Source organism: Salvelinus fontinalis, chromosome 14, assembly GCF_029448725.1.
Source record: "Salvelinus fontinalis isolate EN_2023a chromosome 14, ASM2944872v1, whole genome shotgun sequence".
Lineage (NCBI taxonomy): Eukaryota > Metazoa > Chordata > Actinopteri > Salmoniformes > Salmonidae > Salvelinus > Salvelinus fontinalis.
In genome coordinates this window covers 45,551,162-45,570,580 of record NC_074678.1, presented here as the reverse complement: position 1 = coordinate 45,570,580, position 19,419 = coordinate 45,551,162, and the positions used below count along the sequence as shown (strand labels likewise).

The 19,419-nt window shown below is 42.7% G+C and overlaps 2 protein-coding genes across 4 annotated transcripts in view; both read right to left on the bottom strand.

The window, feature by feature from the left end:
- Nucleotides 1-227: 227 nt before the first annotated feature.
- LOC129810984 (probable G-protein coupled receptor 88) lies at nucleotides 228-1,900 on the bottom strand. Its single transcript, XM_055862036.1, has one exon. The coding sequence runs from the start codon at nucleotides 1,669-1,671 to the stop codon at nucleotides 625-627; it is 1,047 nt and encodes a 348-aa protein (XP_055718011.1). The 5' UTR covers nucleotides 1,672-1,900; the 3' UTR covers nucleotides 228-624.
- Nucleotides 1,901-7,320: 5,420 nt separating this feature from the next.
- LOC129810983 (dual specificity protein phosphatase CDC14AB-like) overlaps nucleotides 7,321-19,419 on the bottom strand; it is a 45,317-nt gene continuing 33,218 nt past the window's right edge. Inside the window, exons 12-16 of one of the 3 annotated variants that reach the window (XM_055862033.1) lie at nucleotides 18,312-18,415; nucleotides 17,263-17,310; nucleotides 13,917-14,051; nucleotides 12,560-12,962; nucleotides 7,321-7,850 (exon numbers count right to left, since the gene is read on the bottom strand). In XM_055862033.1, coding sequence (XP_055718008.1) covers nucleotides 7,821-7,850; nucleotides 12,560-12,962; nucleotides 13,917-14,051; nucleotides 17,263-17,310; nucleotides 18,312-18,415 — 720 coding nt within the window. In that variant the 3' untranslated portion in view covers nucleotides 7,321-7,820. Of the gene's footprint in view, nucleotides 7,851-12,559; nucleotides 13,805-13,916; nucleotides 14,052-17,262; nucleotides 17,311-18,311; nucleotides 18,416-19,419 lie in introns of those variants that run through there. The other 2 variants (XM_055862034.1, XM_055862035.1) reach the window with 2 other exon arrangements.

The window sequence follows — 19,419 nt, the reverse complement described above, 5'->3', positions numbered from 1 at the left end:
CAACACATTCTTGGCCACACACTGGTAAAACTATTGAAGGCAGCCCGTGAAAGTTCAATTTTTGTGTCGGTGAAAATTCTGGGACAAGTGATTCCCTTTTCTCTCCCACTCAATGGTAAAAGGGGGGTGGCCATCCCTGCTGCTCCCAGATGAGAAAGCACTGATGGTGACCTCAGGTGCATCTGGACACACAAGGACACTGCACCTAGTCAAGTGTAATAGCCAAATGTGACAAAACGTTTTTGCACTTTAATTTTCAGCTTTATTAAAATGAACACATAAGCGGATGTACAATTTGCATAAAGGCTTATTACAACCATGGTCCATAAAAATGTATATAGAAAAATACATGAATATAAACATAAACTAATTTGTTACACACTGTTTTACAAACTATTTATTAATTTTCTGAGTGTTCTTCTGGTTGACCTACAATGTATTGCATAATGGCACTACATAATAATAATACTATTAATAATAATAATACCTTAACAGCATCACTAACATTTTACAATGCTGAGTAACCAATAGCGTAATTTTCAATTGAGTTGCCAGGTAAGTTTTCTAAAACACTGTAGGGATGTATCCTTACAGGGACCAATGTCATTGCAGTTCAGATGCTGTTCAATTTATCTCAGCCAAAAATGCCCTTCTACTGTTTTGTCTCGGCAGAAGGTGAGATATTGTATTAATTGTGATGGGCTCAACCCCAACTGTAGACCCTCTCCAAAATTCTCCCTTGAGCACGGATCTGAAAGATTTTCTAAACTCCTCGTTCTTCCACGTGTAGAGAAATGGGTTTGTAACAAAGAGAGTGCAGAAAAACATCCACGAACAAGTCCTTAGTGCCAATGGCACTGTGGTAAAAAGTGCTATTGATAACACCCAGAAAAGAGGCTGTGTAGTGAGTATGAATATGAAACACACTGCCAACACGTAGAACCCCAAACGCTTGTCCTTTCTGGGGAACGAATATGGAAGGTTATTCACGATAGGAAAATGTAATATGCTGACCCTCTTCACACTGATCTGCACCCTTCGAAAGATTTTTAAATAGCAATACAGAACAACCATTGTCTGACCAATAATAGTCAACGCCAGGGTACCAGCTGCAAATGGGTCAGAGAAAATGGGCTTCCCTCCTTTGAGCAGTGATGCTGCGGAAGCCGGGAGATATGAGCATCCTTCCTGTGGGTACCGTAAAGATGTGATCCAGGGTAAAATAAATCCCAGCGCCGAAAGCCACGATGCGCTTATCATCCATTCTGTGCGTCTTTTTTGGTATATGGACAGATAGGTCACTGGTGATTTGGTTATCAACACGTATCGGTTGACGGCGACCAGGGAATGGGAGAGAAGAGAGACAGTGATGCCGAGGAATAAGAGCGCATCTTTGAAGGCTTGGTACCCAGCCGGGAAAGGGCTTCCAGAATAAATTCCCACCGCCTCGTGCGGCATCCAAAATGCGCACACCAACAGGTCGGCTATACAGCCGTTCACAATAAACGCATTGCTAGCCGTCCGAAGTTTCTTAAATGTCACGACCAGGTAAACAACCAAAAGGTTTAAAATGGTCCCAAACAGGCACATGAGAGAATAGAGTGCCGCAAGACTGATTTTGGCATTGTGTCCCACATCGCAGTCTTCCAGTTGCGCCGAGTCGTTTTGCATGTTGGAAGAATCAAATGTTTTTCATACGAAAAAACAGTAAGGAGTCATTTTGCAATATTGTTGATGTTATTCTGTTCTCCCTCAGTGGAAATTAGTTTCCATATTGAGGCAGCAGTCAGTTGCATTGAGCGCCTGTGGTGATGCTGCAGATACTTGATCAACAAAGACGTATGAGAAGACTGGAGCAGAGAGCAGGTTCATGATAACACCTACCCCAAACATCTAGCCTACTGCATGTGGCATGTTAATAAATATTGAATGATTTCCATGTGTTATTTCCAATAATTATGATGGAAAAGGATTATAAAGGAATATAGCATTGACTATCCTACTAAACTTGAATAAGGAAAATCCATAATATGTGATTATATAGGAGTTAAGAGTCACAGAACCAATGCATCTGAAGAGAATGGCTGGCTGCCTGACATTTAATGTGATGGGAGTCAGAGAAGCCTTTTGAATATCTAGCCAAAACATCCATTTGTTGAAAAATAATATATTCTTGAATATAATAATACGGAGATTGACAGTTTTCTGTAATCCCTTTTTATTATAGGCCTACAATATTAGTAAAATGTCTTTCCACCAACACCAAGGCTGGTATTCAATCAATTGTAGATTGGCCATTTCCAAAAAGCGTTTTGAAGAGTGTTTGATTTGATACAGCAGGATGTCCTGGAAGGAGGCTGAGGGGAGTTAACACTTGATTTAGAAATGGGCATAACCTGTTCAGTTGATGGCAAACCTGGTTGAGAATTCATCCAGTGCACAAAAATCAGACAGACCCGAATACCTAACTCTCCCTCCATACTGGACTAACTGCTGTGCAAATCTAATGCACTTATGAAAGAGAAAAATTTGAAATGCACCATTTGCCAGATTGAAACGCAGCCTATAACAGGCAAGAAATGTGAACACCACCGTTTTGATAGATCATTGAAGGGTGTATACAAAGCCAAAACCCATACCAGTCAATGGCATTCCTCTTATTATCCACCATGACTGGAGCATTTCAATAGCTACAAGACATTTATATGAAAGAGAATCAACATGGCCTGGATTGGAACAAACTGAAATGGAAAGAGCCCCATGCATTTGGATCCGTTTGAAATGATTCTACAAAGGGTTTTCGAACCATACAGTAGCTCACACAGGACTTTACACAAAACTTTACACAAATAAATCATACTGTAGTGTACATTATAGGTTACACCTTACACAATATCCAATGGCTGATTTAGAGCAAATTATATTCTCAAAAAAAAAAAACAGTCCTATTATGTGTACAGGCACCACCTGTATATAGCCTCGCTAGTGTTATTTTATTGTTGCAACATCATTATTTTTCCATTAAAAAATATATATAATAAATGTTACTTGTTTATTTTAGTAAATACTTTAACACTTTTTTTCTCCCTTAACTGCATTGTTAGTTAAGGGCTTGTAAGTAAGCATTTCACTGTAAGGTCTACACCTGCTCTATTCGGTGTTTGTGACGAATACAATTTGATTTGATTCATTTACAAGGCAGTTTCACGTACACAGGAAGAATTTCTAAACATGCTGCAATGAGACAAAGAAACTGTCCAAATCACACCCAGGAAATTATCTAAACTCTCACTATAGTTCTCTACAAAACCAATAAACAAAACAACCACTTTATTAAGGGAGAAAAGTAGAGAGAAAACATGAAAGAACAAGAAATGTCAATTTCACCGTTTTTTTTGTTATGTAATCAAAACAGGGCTGTTTGGCACCAAGCTATGAAGCTGTGAAAAACTAAATGTCATTAGCAATTCAAACACATGCAGAATTCATTACTGACTTGTCCCTTTATAGACTGTGCTCACACACACACACAGGAGTACCAATTGGTAAAAGGACAGGCAGAAACAATAAAAAATATTTATTTTTAAACTCTGTCACTGGTGTATAAAGGGAACGTTCACCTAAAAAAACTGCAATGCTTCCTTATCTTGAAATTTGTCTTCATGAACCATAAGAAACGGACTCTTGATTTATTTAGTAATCAAATTAAAATCACCATATGTACACATATGGCAAATATAGTTAGACTAGACACAATGCTTCCAAAAAGTTAGTTTCTTCGTGTAATATTTTACACTTTTGTATTTGGTCATCGAAGATAACAATTGTCTCTGGCTGTTTCCAATCCCTTTCAAGATAATAAATTCAGGTGAACTCCCCTGCCTAAGATGTTCGGTTAGCCTTTTCAAACAAATTATTCAACAGTTTGACAGCTGAAAGGCTATACAGCTGTGAAACTAAGACAACCAGAATCAGTCAGAGCTAGTGTTCCTTCCTTCCTTAAAATACAAATGTATTCCTATCGGTCAAGATGGCAAGTTCTGAAGAGAAAAAAAGAGCAAGTAGAATAAATCATGTACAGAGGCAATAATCTTTAAAATGTGTTTTTATTTTGTTACTTCCTTTAGAAACCTGCATTAACTGTAAATGTAAGATATATACACAAAACAAAAAATATACAACGCAATATGTTAAGTATTGGTCCCATTTTCATGAGCTGAAACAAAAAGATTCCAGAAATGTGCTATATACACAAAAACGTATTTTGCTGAAGTTTTATGCACACATTTGTTTACATCCCTCTTAGTGAGCAATTCTGCTTTGCCAAGATAATCCATCCACCTGACAGGTGGAGCATATCAAGAAGCTGATGAAACAGCATGGTCATTACACAGGTGCACCTTGTGCTGTGGACACTTTAAATATGCAGTTGTGTCTCATAACACATGCCAATTGGCATGTTGACTGCAGGAATGTCCTCCAACCTCATTTTAGAGAATATGGCCGTATATCCAACCGGCCTCACAACCGCAGACTATGTGTAACCATGCCATCCCAGGACCTCCACATAGGGCTTCTTCACCTGCGGGATCGTCTGATGAAACTGTGGGTTTGCACAACCTAAGAATTTTGGCACAAACTGTCTCAGTGAAGCTCATCTGCGTGCTTGTCGTCCTCACCAGGGTCTTGACCCGACTGCAGAACAGCGTCGTAACCGACTTCAGTTGGCAAATGGTGACCTTCGATAGCCACTGGCACGCTGCAGAAGTGTGCTCTTCATGGCTGAATCGCAGTTTCAACTGTACCGGGTAGATGACAGACAGCGTGTATGGAATTGTGTGGGTGAGCGGTTTGCTGATGTCAACATTTTGAGCAGTGCCACATGATGGCGGTGCGGTTATGGTATGGGCAGGCATAAGCTATGGACAACGAACACAATTACATTTTATCGATGGCAATTTGAATGACCAGACATACTGTGACGAGATACTGAGGCCCATTGTTATGCCATTCATTCGCTGCCATCACCTTATATTTCAGCATGATACTGCATGGCCCCATGTCGCAAGGATCTGTACACAATTCCCGGAAGCTGAAAATGTCCCAGTTCTTCCATGGCCTGCATACTCACCAGACATGTCACCCATTGACCATGTTTGGGATGCTCCGGATCGACATGTACGACAGCGTGTTCCAGTTCCTGCCAATATCCAGCAACTTCGCACAGCACAGCCATTGAAGAGGAGTGGGACAACATTCCACAGGCCACAATCAACAGCCTGATCAACTCCATGCGAAGGAGATGTGTCGTGCTGCATGAGGCAAATGGTGGTCACACCAGATACTGACTTGTTTTTCTGGTCCACGGCACTACCTATTTTTTTTAAAGTACAGTATCTGTGGCCAACAGATGCATATCTGTATCCCCAGTCACGTGAAATCCATAGATTAGGGCCTAATGCAATTATTTCAATTGACTGATTTCCTTAAATTAACTCAGTAAAATCTTTTAAAATGTTGCGTTTATATTTTTGCTCTGTGTACATACAGTTGACACATTTGCATTTTAGTATGCTTACTGTTTGAAAAATACTGATCTACAGTTATAACATTTTCTTTACATACTGCTTGAAAAAATATATGCAAGTAAGAACTTTTCTGCTATTAAAATTTTACATTTCATGGAGGTAGAATACCTGCATTAAGATTCTCCCATTTTGAAACAAAATAATTTCACTGCCAGGAATGTACAGAGGTCTAGAATAATAACAAAAATAATAAAATCAGTGATAAACAGACGCTTCCGTACCCATTTCTTTCTTCTTCCCCAAATCAACTTCAATATTCAAATACATAAAATAAAAAAATAAGAAGCATCCAAATATATGGATCCATTGTTACAAGTTCGAACAGAAAATGTACTTAGTTGGGCCATAGTAGGCCATACTCATTGGTAGAAAACCAGCTTTGATAATGACCGCTGCATTGTGCACCCAATGACATCCAGCATGACATTCTAAAGAGAGCATTTTTTGGGGGACAGTTGTGCTTTTCATTTTTTTTTTTAAGGAACCTCTACCTGCAAAGCTGAAAAGTTCTCTCCATCTACAAGCTGGACTAATTATAATACACACAAGCCAGGAAAAACAGTTTCTGACTTTTTACATTCAACACAAACACAACATGGAAATATTTCAGTAATAGCGATGAACTTCCACTGCGCCTTAATTATAAAACAACTAACATAATTGGTTCTACAGTAGGGTGTGTGTGTGTGTGTGTGTGTTTAAAATAGGCTGCCACGAAATCAAGTTTCGTAATCTACAGCGAGTCAATGTGGGTTGAATAACACTGAAAATCTGCTCATTAAAATCAAAAATGTTCCCATTAAAAGAGCATGATTGCAGTGGGATCCTGTGTCTGTGGAGAGGGTTTCTGAGCTGCCTGGCATGAACAGTATACTGTAGGGACTGAGACTTGTGTTGTGGGTGGTGTCAGTCCACCACCGCAACTCAAATTTCCTCTAGTAATGACCACGGTTGGAATCAGCCGTTTGGTTCGTCATGCTAAACATACAGTCACAAGACCTACACAACGCTGGTTGCAGGTATGACTTTAGTATTTATCCTATAGTTGTCCCATTGATATGCAAATCTCCTGTAGGCTTGCGACAGAGGAGAACATATTAATTCGTTCCAATTGAAAAAGGGGGTACCAAAATCCCCCAGTCGATTGAACTGACTTCATCAAAAACAAACAAAAAATTACTTTTAGAATAGTGAAGAGACAGCATTCATTTCTTCCCTATATGTAATTATCTTCCATTCACATCTCTTCTCTAGAGCCCATCACCAGAGGACTGCACACATGATCTCTAGACAACCCCCTACACACACGGTCACCACTCAATCTCTTTCATGCACACGTGCAAAACACTCGCTCACATACGTACATATTCTCATTGTCTATGGGTACGTACATGCTACTACACGCGGACGTACACCCTCGCGCACGCACAAAACACAATCGTAAATAGTAGAGCACTTTACCCTGAGCCTGGTCCTGTAAATACTTTGTTGATAAGGAACACGGCTCGCAAAATACCGTACGCCGCCTCTCCTTTAATCTCACATATTTTGATCTAGATATATTGTTAGTGAAGTAGTTACACTCAGAGACAAAAATAGAATTGTCATAACCCAAAACATGTTCTTTAACCCACTTCTAAATAAACATTTCTTTATCCAGGCAACAAAATTGTCATATTTCATGTATAAAATCTTTTCTCATCTAAAAAAATTATAATAATCCCCCCCCCCCCCCCCCCCCAGTACAAGTCATGTGTACACAGTATTAGTACATAAACATATAAAATAAAACAGAGATATGTGATGCAGGAAAGTCTATATGGCCAGATCTAAGCTTTAAAGAAAGAGCACTCACAGTCACAGCCTGGCCAAGCCTAATCATAGCTCACCAGAAAAAAAAGAAAAAAAAGCTGGGTAAACAAATCACCCTTTGTAAGCATTATCCAAACAGTGACTGCAGTTAGGGTGGATCGAGGCCGTCTGAGGCTGACAGAAGAAGCCCAAAACTCAAAGTTCCATGAGCCCTTGGGAGTTTGTGGCTGTCGATGTGCCTGTCTCCAAAGACCACACCCATTCAGATGCCAAGGTTTATTAATTTTCCTTTCAGTATGTGGGAGAGAGTGGGGGAGATATTGAGAGAGAAAAAAAGGGGGTGGGAGACTCCATCCCATCCAGGTCAGAAGTTCAGTGTCAAGGTGTCTGTCCGGTCTTGGTCAACGCAGAACCACCGCTTTAGTATTGAACATATTCAGATTGAAGGGACTGCAAGAGACGGAGAGACAAAATATGACAGTGAATCACAATGGATTATAACACAGACTCTGGCTCTGATGCAAATAGAAAAGCAAATCGCTGCATCTAATTGTTCAAGTGTTGACGACAAAAAAAACATGAAGGGTGAAGGTTCTTATCTAACAAGCCTGCGTGAAATATTCTATTCCTAACAGGTTACACTTGAACGGTTGGTTACAAAGGTATAGAAAAGCCATTAAAATAGACAATAATTTAAATGCCAAATGCATTTTCCTGGACTAATTAATATATTTATGGTGTACAAGACAGACAGGGTGTGGGCAAGAGTAGGAAGCTGCAAGGTAGAGAGCAGGAATTAGCAGGACTGGCAAACAGATGGGGGTGAGATGAATTGTGCAAGAAGGGAGAAAAGGACATGGGATTCTGATAGGGTATATGAATTCTGATAAAGGAGCAACTCCACTGACTGGCAAAACAAGGAGACATTAATACAATATTCTCCATTCTCAACCACCCCTTCTGCAGCGATGTAAAAATACTTCTTAAGTCGTTTTTGGGGTATCTGTACTTTACTCATTTATATTTTTGAGAACTCTTACTTCACTTCATTCCTAAAGAAAATAGTGTCGTTTTTACATACATTTTCCCTGACACCCAAAACTATTGGTTACATTTTGAATGCTTAACAGGACAGGAAAATGGTCCAATTCACACACTTATCAAGAGAACATCCCTGGTCATCCCTACTGCCTCTGATCTGGTGGACTCACTAAACAAACATGCTTCTTTGTAAATGATGATGTCTGAGTGTTGGAGTGTGACCCTGTCTCTCTGTACATAAAAAAAAAAACATTAAAATAATTTACTTTACTTTTGATACTCAAGTATATTTTCCTTCGGATATAGTGCATTCGGAAAGTATTCAGACCCCTTGACATTTTTGTTACATTACAACCCTATAATGACAAAGCAAAAACAGGTTAATACATTTTGAAAATGTAAATAAAGAAACTGAAATACCACATTTACATAAGTGTTCAGACACTTTACTAAGTACTTTGTTGAAGCATCTTTGGCAGTGACTACAGCCTCGAGTTTTGGGTATGACGCTACAAGCTTGGCACACCTGTATTTGGAGAGTATCTCCCATCCTTCTATGCAAATCCTCTCAAGCTCTGTCAGGTTGGATGGGTAGCATCGCTGAACAGCTATTTTCAGCTCCCTCCAGAGATGTTCGATCGGGCTCAAGTCCAAGCCTTGGCTGGGCAACTCAAGGACATTAAGAGACTTGTCCCGAAGCCACTCTTGCGTTGTCTTGGCTGTGTGCTTAGGATCATTGTCCTGCTGGAAGGTGACCCTTCACCCCAGTCAGAGGTCCTGAGTTCTCTGGAGCAGGTCTTCATCAAGGATCTCTGTACTTTTCTCCGTTCAGCTTTCCCTCAATCCTGACTTGTCTCCCAGTCACTACCGCTGAAAAACATCCCCACAGCAGAATCTTGTTTCTTATGGTCAGAGTCCTTTAGGTTGTTTTCAACAAACTCCAAGCGAGCTGTCATGTGCCTTTTACTGAGGAGTGGCGTCCGTCTGCCCACTACCATTAAGGCCTGATCGGTGTAGTGCTGCAGAGATGGTTGTCCTTCTGCAAGGTTCTCCCATCTCCACAGAGGAACTCTGGAATTCTGTTAGAGTGACCATTGGGTTCTTGGTCACCTCTCTGACCAAGGCCCTTCTCCCCCGATTGCTCAGTTTGACTGGGCGGCCAGCTCTAGGAAGAGTCTTGGTGGTTCAAAACTTCTTCCATTTAAGAATGATGGAGGCCACTGTGTTCTTGGGGACCTTCAATGCTGCAGACATTCTTTGGTACCCTTCCCCAGATCTGTGCCGCGACACAATCCTGTCTCAGAGCTCTACGGCCAATTCCTTTGACCTCATGGCTTGGTTTCTGCTCTGACATGCACTGTCAACTGTGGGACCTTATATAGACAGCTGTCCAAATCATGTCCAATTAATTGAATTTACCACAGGTGGACTCCAATCAAGGTGTAAAAACATCTCAACGATGATCAATGGCAATAAAATGTACAAGCTCAATTTCAAGTCTCTTAGCAAAGGGTCTGAATAATTATTTACATAAGGTATGTTTTTTATTTTTAATACATTTGCAAAAATGAAAACAAAAACTGTTTTTGCTTTGTCATTATGGGGTATTGTGTGTAGATTGATGATTTTTTTAAAATGTAATACATTTTAAAATAACGCTGTAACGTACCATTTGGGAAAAGTCAAGAGGTCTGAATACACTGTACTTAAGTATATTTAAAACACAAATACTGACTTTTAATCAAGTAGTATTTTACTGGGTGACTCATTTTCTATTAAGGCATCTTCACTTTTACTCAAGCATGACAAATTGGGTACTTTTTCCACCACTGTCATAAGCACTGTCTGTCACATCACTTGTTACCTTCTTTTCACACCGTTTGCGGGCTGGTGGCTGCTAGTATGGTATGTGTGTTTCCATCACCTAGGAAGGGTGAGGGGAGTATATTGGAAGATGTTATTCATTAATTCATCTATCCTTTACTTATTTAGTAAGTATAGGCAAGGTGATGGTGATTGAACATGAATTAACTTGATATCTGTGCAAGATTAGCAGGTTGAGCCAGTCAATCCTAAAATGTTAAATGAATGATAACGGTGCAACAATCTAGGTTGGCTGAGAAGCAGTGGGTGAGAATTCTGGCACTGGCGTTGCTGGCGCAAGTGTGGGAAGTTCCGGGAACTAGCCTCAGATGTCAGGCCCTCGTGGTCAGGGCCTATAAGGATTACTGGGCTCACCTCTCAGGAAATGAGTGAGCTCTACAATATGACTGAGTCTGGCACTGAGCCACAACTAACAACTGCTTTTTGGAAGGGAGGTTAGGATTTGCCTCTGGGTTGGGCTAAGACAAAACCGAGGGAGATGCTATCTTCTGAGGGATGGATGAATGCCCTTTACTCCAATAATAGCTTCTACAAGTGGATAACAACATAGTTTAGAATTTGCACGGTGTACAAAACATTAGGAACACCGTCTCTTTCCATGACAGACTGACCAGGTTAAAGCTATTATCCCTTATTGATGTCAACCATTAAAATCCACTTCAATCAGCGTAGATGAAGGGGAGGAGACTGGTTAAAGAAGGATTTTTAAGCCTGGAGACAAATCAAATTTTATTTGTCACATGTGCCGAATACAACAGCTGTAGACCATACTGTGAAATGCTTACTCACAAGCCCTTAACCAATTGAGACATGGATCGTGTGTGCCATTCAGAGGGTGAATGGGCAAGAAGGAAGATTTAAGTGCCTTTGAATGGGGTATGGTAGCAGCTGCCAGGGACAGCGGTTTGTGTCAAGAACTGCAACGCTGCTGTGTTTTTCACACTCAACAGTTTCCCGTGTGTATCAAGAATGGTCCACCACCCAAAGAACATCCAGCCAACTTGACAACTGCGGGAAGCATTGGAGTCAACATGGGCCAGCACCCCTGTGGAACGCTTTCGAGGGGGGACACATGTGGGCTGTTGAGAGAAAAAACATTTGGCCACACTAAGCTTGCAGTCACACAGATCCACAGCGTAATTGCACTCCCCTTGCGTCTACCGAACAGCAGCACGTGTTAGAAGTTAGTCTCATGTTTAAAAAGTGTTGTTTGATGTCTCAGTTATTACATTTCCTTATGTTAAAGCCAGAAACCTGAAGGAACCTCATTGACATCCAGCCAATCACCCAACTACATTGACATCCAGCCAATCACCCAACCAGGAGGAACCAGCCAATCACCCAACCAGGAGGAATCACATGACTGTTGCCACAGCCAATGAGGCCAGTGCACAAAGGCCCTTTGTTTACACAGAATCAACCTGGTTAGTAGTTAAAGCGCATTTCCTGTTTGGTGTTTTTTCTGTTGCAGAGCTTTATTATTTTTAATTGGTATGTGATGCTAGGATCCACTCAATAGAGGTGAATAAGATAAAGGGATAGTTTGCGATGTGGTATCTACTTCACCAGTGTCTGATGAACTCATGTACACCATTCTTATGTCTGTGTCCAGTATGAAGAAAGTTAGAGGTTGTTTTGCAAGCCAATGCAAACTAGCTTGTGCTAAAGCCAGTTAGCAATTGCACTAGCGTTATTTAGCAACTTCCATCAACTGTGGGCAGAGACATACAATTTTCATCCACAAGTTCTGGGGAAGTAGATAAAGGGCCTCATTGCCAAAATCACCAAGTATCCATTTAACAGGTTAGGAAAGAACAGAGTGAATTAGCAAAATGTCTCCCCACCAATACACAATGTAAGAGAAACTTCATTGTTCATGGCTGGTGTGAAATGGCCTAATAGCCGTAGTTGGTATGTATGAAGTAGGCATTTAGAGTGGAACTAGGCCATTGTAGGTCCTTATTCAGCACCATGAAGCCAACAGACAAGGAATAGAGTTCAGTGGAGCCGCCAGAGAGTTAGACACACAGACAGTGGAGAAGCTAGAGCAGCAGCAGGAAGAGGACGACTGGCTACGATCATAAGACAACATCCACACAAAAAGGAAGGAAACTTGTGTGACGGAGAAGTGCATAGGGGAAACACAAGAGGTCAAAAAAGGGTCACAGTGGAAATTCCAAAAAGATGCTACTGTTGGAGTTTTGTTTTTTCAGGTGGTGAGCACACACACTTACGGGGATTGAGCGACTGAGGTAGCGGCCAGAGGATCCGCTCAGGCCGGAGTAGCCCCCTTTTTGGGATCTGTAGGGGCCATACTCCTCAGGCCTGGGCCCCAACCTGCCTGCAGCGTTGTGTGGGGCCCCCGCGAGGCCACCGTGGCTGAAGATCCCGGCGGGGGAGGAATTATACTGATTGTTGTTGGCCTCGTGGTGATGGTAAATGGTGCCACGCGTGCCGTTAGCCACGTAGCGGGGACCAGGAGCCGTCCGGCCCGATGGAGTGATGGTGACAATGGACGAGGGGGGAGAGGAGGGTGGTGATGAAGTGGGAGCGAAAGGCGGCTTCTTATTGTCCTCACCGCCGTTGGCTGCATACAGGTTGCCTAGGGAGCTGGCTAGCCTGGAGTTGATGGAGGAGCTGAGATGTGTGGGGGGGTGGACAAATATATGGAGGGAAAGGTAGCAGGAGTGGGAACATGTAAATACACAGGGACACACCCCAAACAAACACAATGACAAGGGGATAGCCACTGCCTTTGCTTTCACAGGCTAAGGAGAGGGCAGCTGCCTTTGGGTACATTGGCTCTGATAGGAGACTGATTAACACACAACCGGTTTATATAATCAGCTAACAGTGGAATAGGGGATTGAGTCAGACATAGACAATCTATATTGTCAATGTGCAGTCTGATACAGGAGACTGACTACCCCATGTTAGTGGGGCACTGCAGGCATTTTGCCAGATTCACCGGGGAAGGGGGGGGGGGGATCTGGAGTTCTCATTGCCATGGCTACCTACCTACACATTCACAGTTATATCACGCAGTAGAATAGAAAAAGAAACATTCACAAATCCTCCACAGAGCAAAGTAGATCCGGTACTGCTCAAGGGGGAGAGGTTGATGATGCATATTTTCTCAGTTGTGTGTATCTGTGCCGGTCTCTTGCACAGCAAAATGCGGGGGATTTAGATTTGGTCTGTTGGGAAAGCGCACTGCCTGCAGCACATCAACCCTCTATGTGAATCGGTCTAGGGAGCCCCACACACACACAGTTCTGCCTTGTGTATCCTTCCACTGGTTCTCAGGGCATTGGGTAGTCACAGACAGGCAGAAACACAACCAGGGGACTGAGACAGCCAAGAAAGATATGACAGAACAGGAAAGAGCAAGAAAGAGGGGGAAGAGAGAAAGGTTATAGAATAAACCAATCTACAGGAGGCAAGAGAAAGGGTAAGTGGATAAATGGAGGGATGGGAGGCTACACAGGATGAAAAGGGAAGAAAGAAAGAAGTGTTTAGATTTTTTAAAAGAGGAGTAAAGGGTAAGAAGTTTCCGGGGAGGGGTGCGTAGGGGGGAGGGTGCAGGCTCACCTCTTGAGGTTGGACGCCGAGGAGGAGGAGCTGCTGCCGATTCTCTTGGCGCTGGCCGAAGCAGAGGATGATGGGACTTTGGAGGACTTGAGAGGGGAGATGGTGCCCTGAGTGCCCACTCCGAGGTTCATCCTGCTGTGAGAGAGAAAGAAAGAAAGATTTACATTTAAGTAATTTAGCAGACGCTCTTATCCAGAGCGACTTACAAATTGGAAAGTTCATACATATTCATCCTGGTCCCCCCGTGGGGAATGAACCCACAACACTGGCGTTGCAAGCGCCATGCTCTACCAACTGAGCCACACGGGACCTACATCCCGTGTGACTACATCTCCTAAGATGATTTGGACTTACATATTGTGAGGTGGAGTAACAAACGTAACAGCTGTTAACAGCAGTAACAACTTTTGCCAACATACACAATAGTTTCTTCTACTACACACATAGAAACCATCATCTTGTCGGGCACACAAATTGGATAGTGTACACCCCTTAAAGACATTAAGGACCTACAGTACAAATCTCATTGTTAGAAACAAACAACGTATGGGCAAGACTTCAATGACGACACCCAGTGAAAGATGTATCCAGTAACACCAGACGCTACAGAACGGTATCTAAAGGACTATTTATTAGGTAAGGAGCTTTAACAGCACCATAGTTGAATCTTTGATATTAGTATAATATAACTGAAGTGTGAAGGGAGTGGCAATGAATGAGATAATAGTAGACAGAAAAATGCTGGTTCTGCTACGAGGCATCACTCCCAGCTCCTTCATAAAAGCAGTCCATCTTTGCTGCTCGTGGTCATCCGTGAACTATCAGTCTGTACTGAAGGACTCTTATTTCAGGAGAGTACAACAATTACAGGAGATGTGCTAGCCTGAGTAGCCTCTGCCTTTCAGTGACACACACACGGATACACACACCTTTGAGTAGGTGAAAGGAAGATGGCTAAAGTAGTGGGAGGAGAGAGATGTCTAAGGGCACTCTTCGCTCGCTCCTCTTTGAGGAACACTTATTAAGGGTCGTACTCTAGCACAAAAGAGGGAGTTCAATTTCCATCCCCTCTTTTCACACTCCAAGCCGCCTCTCCTCCTCTAAATCAAAATCGGTCACATACACGTGCTTAGCAGATGTTATTGCGGGTGTAGTGAAATGTTTGTGCTTCTAGTTGACAGTGCAGCAATATCTAACAAGTAATATCTAACAATTGCACAACATATACCCAACACACACAAATCTAAGTAAGAAATGGAATTAAGAATATATAAATATATGGACGAGCAATGTCAGAGCGGCATAGAGTAAGATACAGTAGAATAGTGTAAAATACAGCATATGCATAGGAGATGAGTAACGCAAGATATGTAAACATTATTAAAGTGATATTAATAAAGTGACTAGTGTTACATTTATTAAAAGTGGCCAATAAAGTCTGTGTATATAGACAGCAGACTCTCTGTGCTAGTGATGGCTATTTAACAGTCTGATGGCCTTGAGATAAAAGCTGTTTTTCAGTCTCTCTGTCCCAGCTTTGAAGCACCTTTACTGACCTCGCCTGCTGGATGATAGCGGAACAGGCAGTGGCTCGGGTGGGTGTTGTCCTTGATGATCTGGTTAGGGTAGGTTTAAATAATCCCATTGGGTACAACATCTCCTATACACTTCCTGATAAACTCAGTTACCGTTTCAGTGAATTAGTCAATATTATTCTCGGAAGCTACCCGGAACATATCCCAGTCAAAACAATCTTGAAGCGTGGATTCCGTTTGGTCAAACCAGCGTTGAATAGTTCTTAGCACGGGTACTTCTTGTTTGAGTTTCTGCCTATAGGAAGGGAGTAGCAAAATGGGGTTGTGGTCAGATTTTCCAAAAGTAGGGCGGGGGAGGGCCTTGTATGCATCCCGGAAGTTGGAGTAACAGTGGTCGAGTTTTTTAGCAGCGCGAGTACTACAGTCGATATGCTGATAGAATTTAGGCAGCCTTTTCCTCAAATTTGCTTTGTTAAAATCCACAGCTACAATAAATGCAGCGTCAGGCTATATGATTTCCAGTTTGCATAAAGTCCAGTGAAGTTCCTTGAGGGCCGTCATGGTATCGGCATGAGGGGAGGTGTACACGGCCGTGACTATAATCAAAGTAAATTCTCTTGGACGGTAATACGGTCGGCATTTGATTATGAGGTATTTAAGGTCGGGTGAACAAAAGAACTTGAGTTCCTGTATGTTATCACAATTACACCATGAGTTGTTAATTGTGAAACGCACACCCCCGCCCTTCTTCCCGGAGAGATGTTTATTCCTGTTGGCGCAATGAACTGAGAATCCAGATGGCTGGACCGACTCCAATAGTATATCCCGAGAGAGCCATGTTTCCATGAAACAGAGTATGTTACACCCCCTGATGTCTCTCTGAGAGAAACTCTTGCCCTAATCTTGTCAACTTTGTTATCCAGGGACTGAACATTAAGTCCCTGGATAACAACTAAGTCGTGCCAGAAGACCGCTCCGAGTACCCCTTTTCTGCCGGCGTTGTTTTGGGTCGGCCTCTGGAATCAGTTCAATTGCCCATTGTGGTGCAAACAAAGGATCCGCTTCAGGAAAGTCGTATTCCTGGTCGTGCTGGTGAGTTACCGCCGCTCTGATATCCAATAGTTCTTACCAGCTGTATGTAATAACACAACATTTTCTTGGCTAACAACGTAAGAAATAATAAAGAAAAAAACAAAATACTGCAAAGTTTCCTAAAAACCAGAAGCGAGGCAGCCCCCTCTGTTGGCACCATCTTAAAAAGTTACTCGGCGTACACATCACGACAAACTGAAATGATCCACCCACACAGACAGTGTGGTGAAGGCGCAACAGCGCCTCTTCAACCTCAGGAGGCTGAAGAAATATGACTTGTTAACTAAAACCCTGAAAAACTTTTACAGATGCACAATTGAGAGCATCCTGTCTGGCTGTATCACTGGTACGGCAACTGCACTGCCCACAACCGCAGGGCTCTCCAGAGGGTGGTGCGGTCCACACAACGCATCACTAGGGGCAAACTACCTGCCCTCCAGGACACCTACAGCACCCAAAGTCACAGGAAGGCCAAAAAGATCATCAAGGACTACCTCTCTGTCCATCCAGCACTGTGCTGGATGTAGCCTAGTTCCAGCTTGAGTTGAGTTGTGCTTTACTTTGCACTGAATTGAATGACTTGAGAGAGACCGAGATGTTAATGCCACTTATATTGATGAGAATGTGTGAATTGTGTGTTTTGTGACAGCAGTTCACTCTGTGTGAGTGAAAACTGGGCAAACAGACAAACAGCAAAGTCAACACTATTGTAATGGTACCTCAAAGGTTGGGATGGTGACCTGGTGTGCATTTTCATGTCTTCAAGTCTGAAAAAGAAAGAGGGAGACAAAGATGGAGGGTTTACATGTCCAAAGGCAGCATGTTTGCACATGTATATTTACTTCGAGCACAGGGAAGGGGGAAAGTAGTGATTACTAAGGCATTTTGGAAGAGAGCATGCAGTAGGCTACATGACTAAAACGAAAGCTTAAAAATGACTTTCTAGAGGAAAACCAAATCGAGTATTTTTCAACAGAAACCCCAGCGTGAAACAGAGCCATTATCCTGAAAATCCTGCGCTGCCTGGCAGTGCCTGTGTTATTTCAGCTAGATAACCATGGAAACCTGAGCCCCGAATCAGATCACAGAGCCACAGACTGTCTTACTTGCTAGAACAGTGATCCCACATCTTTTTTGAACCGTGGCCCACCATGACGCGATATAAAATTCTGCAGTACACCTAAAATGTCCCAATTAATTAATTAACTTTTTTTTATAGTGGTTAATGTGTGTACCTCTTCAAGAGTGTCCTGAAATCTGCGCCAGAATTTATTTTGTTTTAGGTCAGGTAAAATAAGTATTTCGTTTTTAACAGTTTATGCTAGAGACTATCAGTTTTCTTCATTATAAAAAGGTGCAACCACAGACACAAAGCCATGTTCTGTTTCTTTCTATAGCAAGAGGCTGTGGTATAGAGTAAGAAATCATCACGATAAGGAAAAGTTTCACGGCACACCTGAGAGTTCCTCAGTTGGGAACCACTGAGCTAGAAGACGGCGCTAGACAGATAAATTCAAATCATTCCACAGTTTACAACTGTCCGCCAGCGGGGTGGTTTTCATGCCTCCCAGAATTTTTACTTGTGGGTTTTAACCTTAAATATGCATTACTTTCCGTAGTGCAGAGGACGGAGTTCATCAAAACGTGGAACGCTATACTGCTAAGGGAGGAAAGGCTGAATTCCTCACCTGAGATCTCAAAAAGGTGCCAACTAATAAGATGGGAGGATCTTAGAGGGGAAGTTTGAGGTATCCATGGCAATTCTTACCTTAGGGCTCCCGTTGTGGCCAACCTGGGCTGGCGCCGGCCCTTTAAGGCACGCAGTTTATCTCCTTGGGTCATGCAGAGCCCGTTCTCTCCAATGTAGTCGTTCTGTGGAGAGAACGCATGAACCAGTAAAATATGCGCCTAAGCATGTTCAGTAGATCACAATGAAACAAAGCAAAACATGGCCGTGTTTTGTGTACAAGAAGAACAGCTGTCTACGGAAATAGCTCTCCCACCCCTATAGTATGTCTAGTGCTGGTTTGATAAATAAACTCAGCAAAAAAAGAAACATTCTCTCACTGTCAACTGCGTTTTCCCCCAGCAAACTTAACATGTGTAAATATTTGTATTTTCAGATTCAACAAATGAGACAAACTGAACAAGTTCCACAGACATGTGACTAACAGAAAATTAATAATGTGTCCCTGAACAAAGGGGGGGGTCAAAAGTAAGTCAGTATCTGGTGTGGCCACCAGCTGCATTAAGTACTGCAGTGCATCTCCTCCTCATGGACTGCACCAGATTTGCCCGTTCTTGCTGTGAGATGTTACCCCACTCTTCCACCAAGGCACCTGCAAGTTCCCGGACATTTCTGGGGGGGAATGGCCCTAGCCCTCACCCTCCTAAGCAACAGGTCCCAGACGTGCACAATGGGATTGAGATCCGGGCTCTTCGCTGGCCATGGCAGAACACTGACATTCCTGTCTTGCAGGAAATCACGCACAGAACGAGCATTATGGCTGGTGGCATTGTCATGCTGGAGGGCCATGTCAGGATGAGCCTGCAGGAAGGGTACCACATGAGGGAGGAGGATGTCTTCCCTGTAACGCACAGTGTTGAGATTGCCTGCAATGACAACAAGCTCAGTCCGATGATGCTGTGACACACCGCCCCAGACCATGGACAATCCACCTCCAAATCAATCCCGCTCCAGAGTACAGGCCTCGGTGTAACGCTCATTCCTTCAACAATAAACACGAATCTGACCATCACCCCTGGTGAGACAAAACCACGAATCGTCAGTGAAGAGCACTTTTTGCCAGTCCTGTCTTGTCCAGTCTTGTGCCCATAGGCGACGTTGTTGCCGGTGATGTCGGAGGACCTGCCTT

Excerpts from the sequence above, each read along its gene's own strand:
- LOC129810984 (XM_055862036.1), bottom strand. The coding sequence starts at position 1,671 with ATGCAAAACGACTCGGCGCAACTGGAAGACTGCGATGTGGGACACAAT.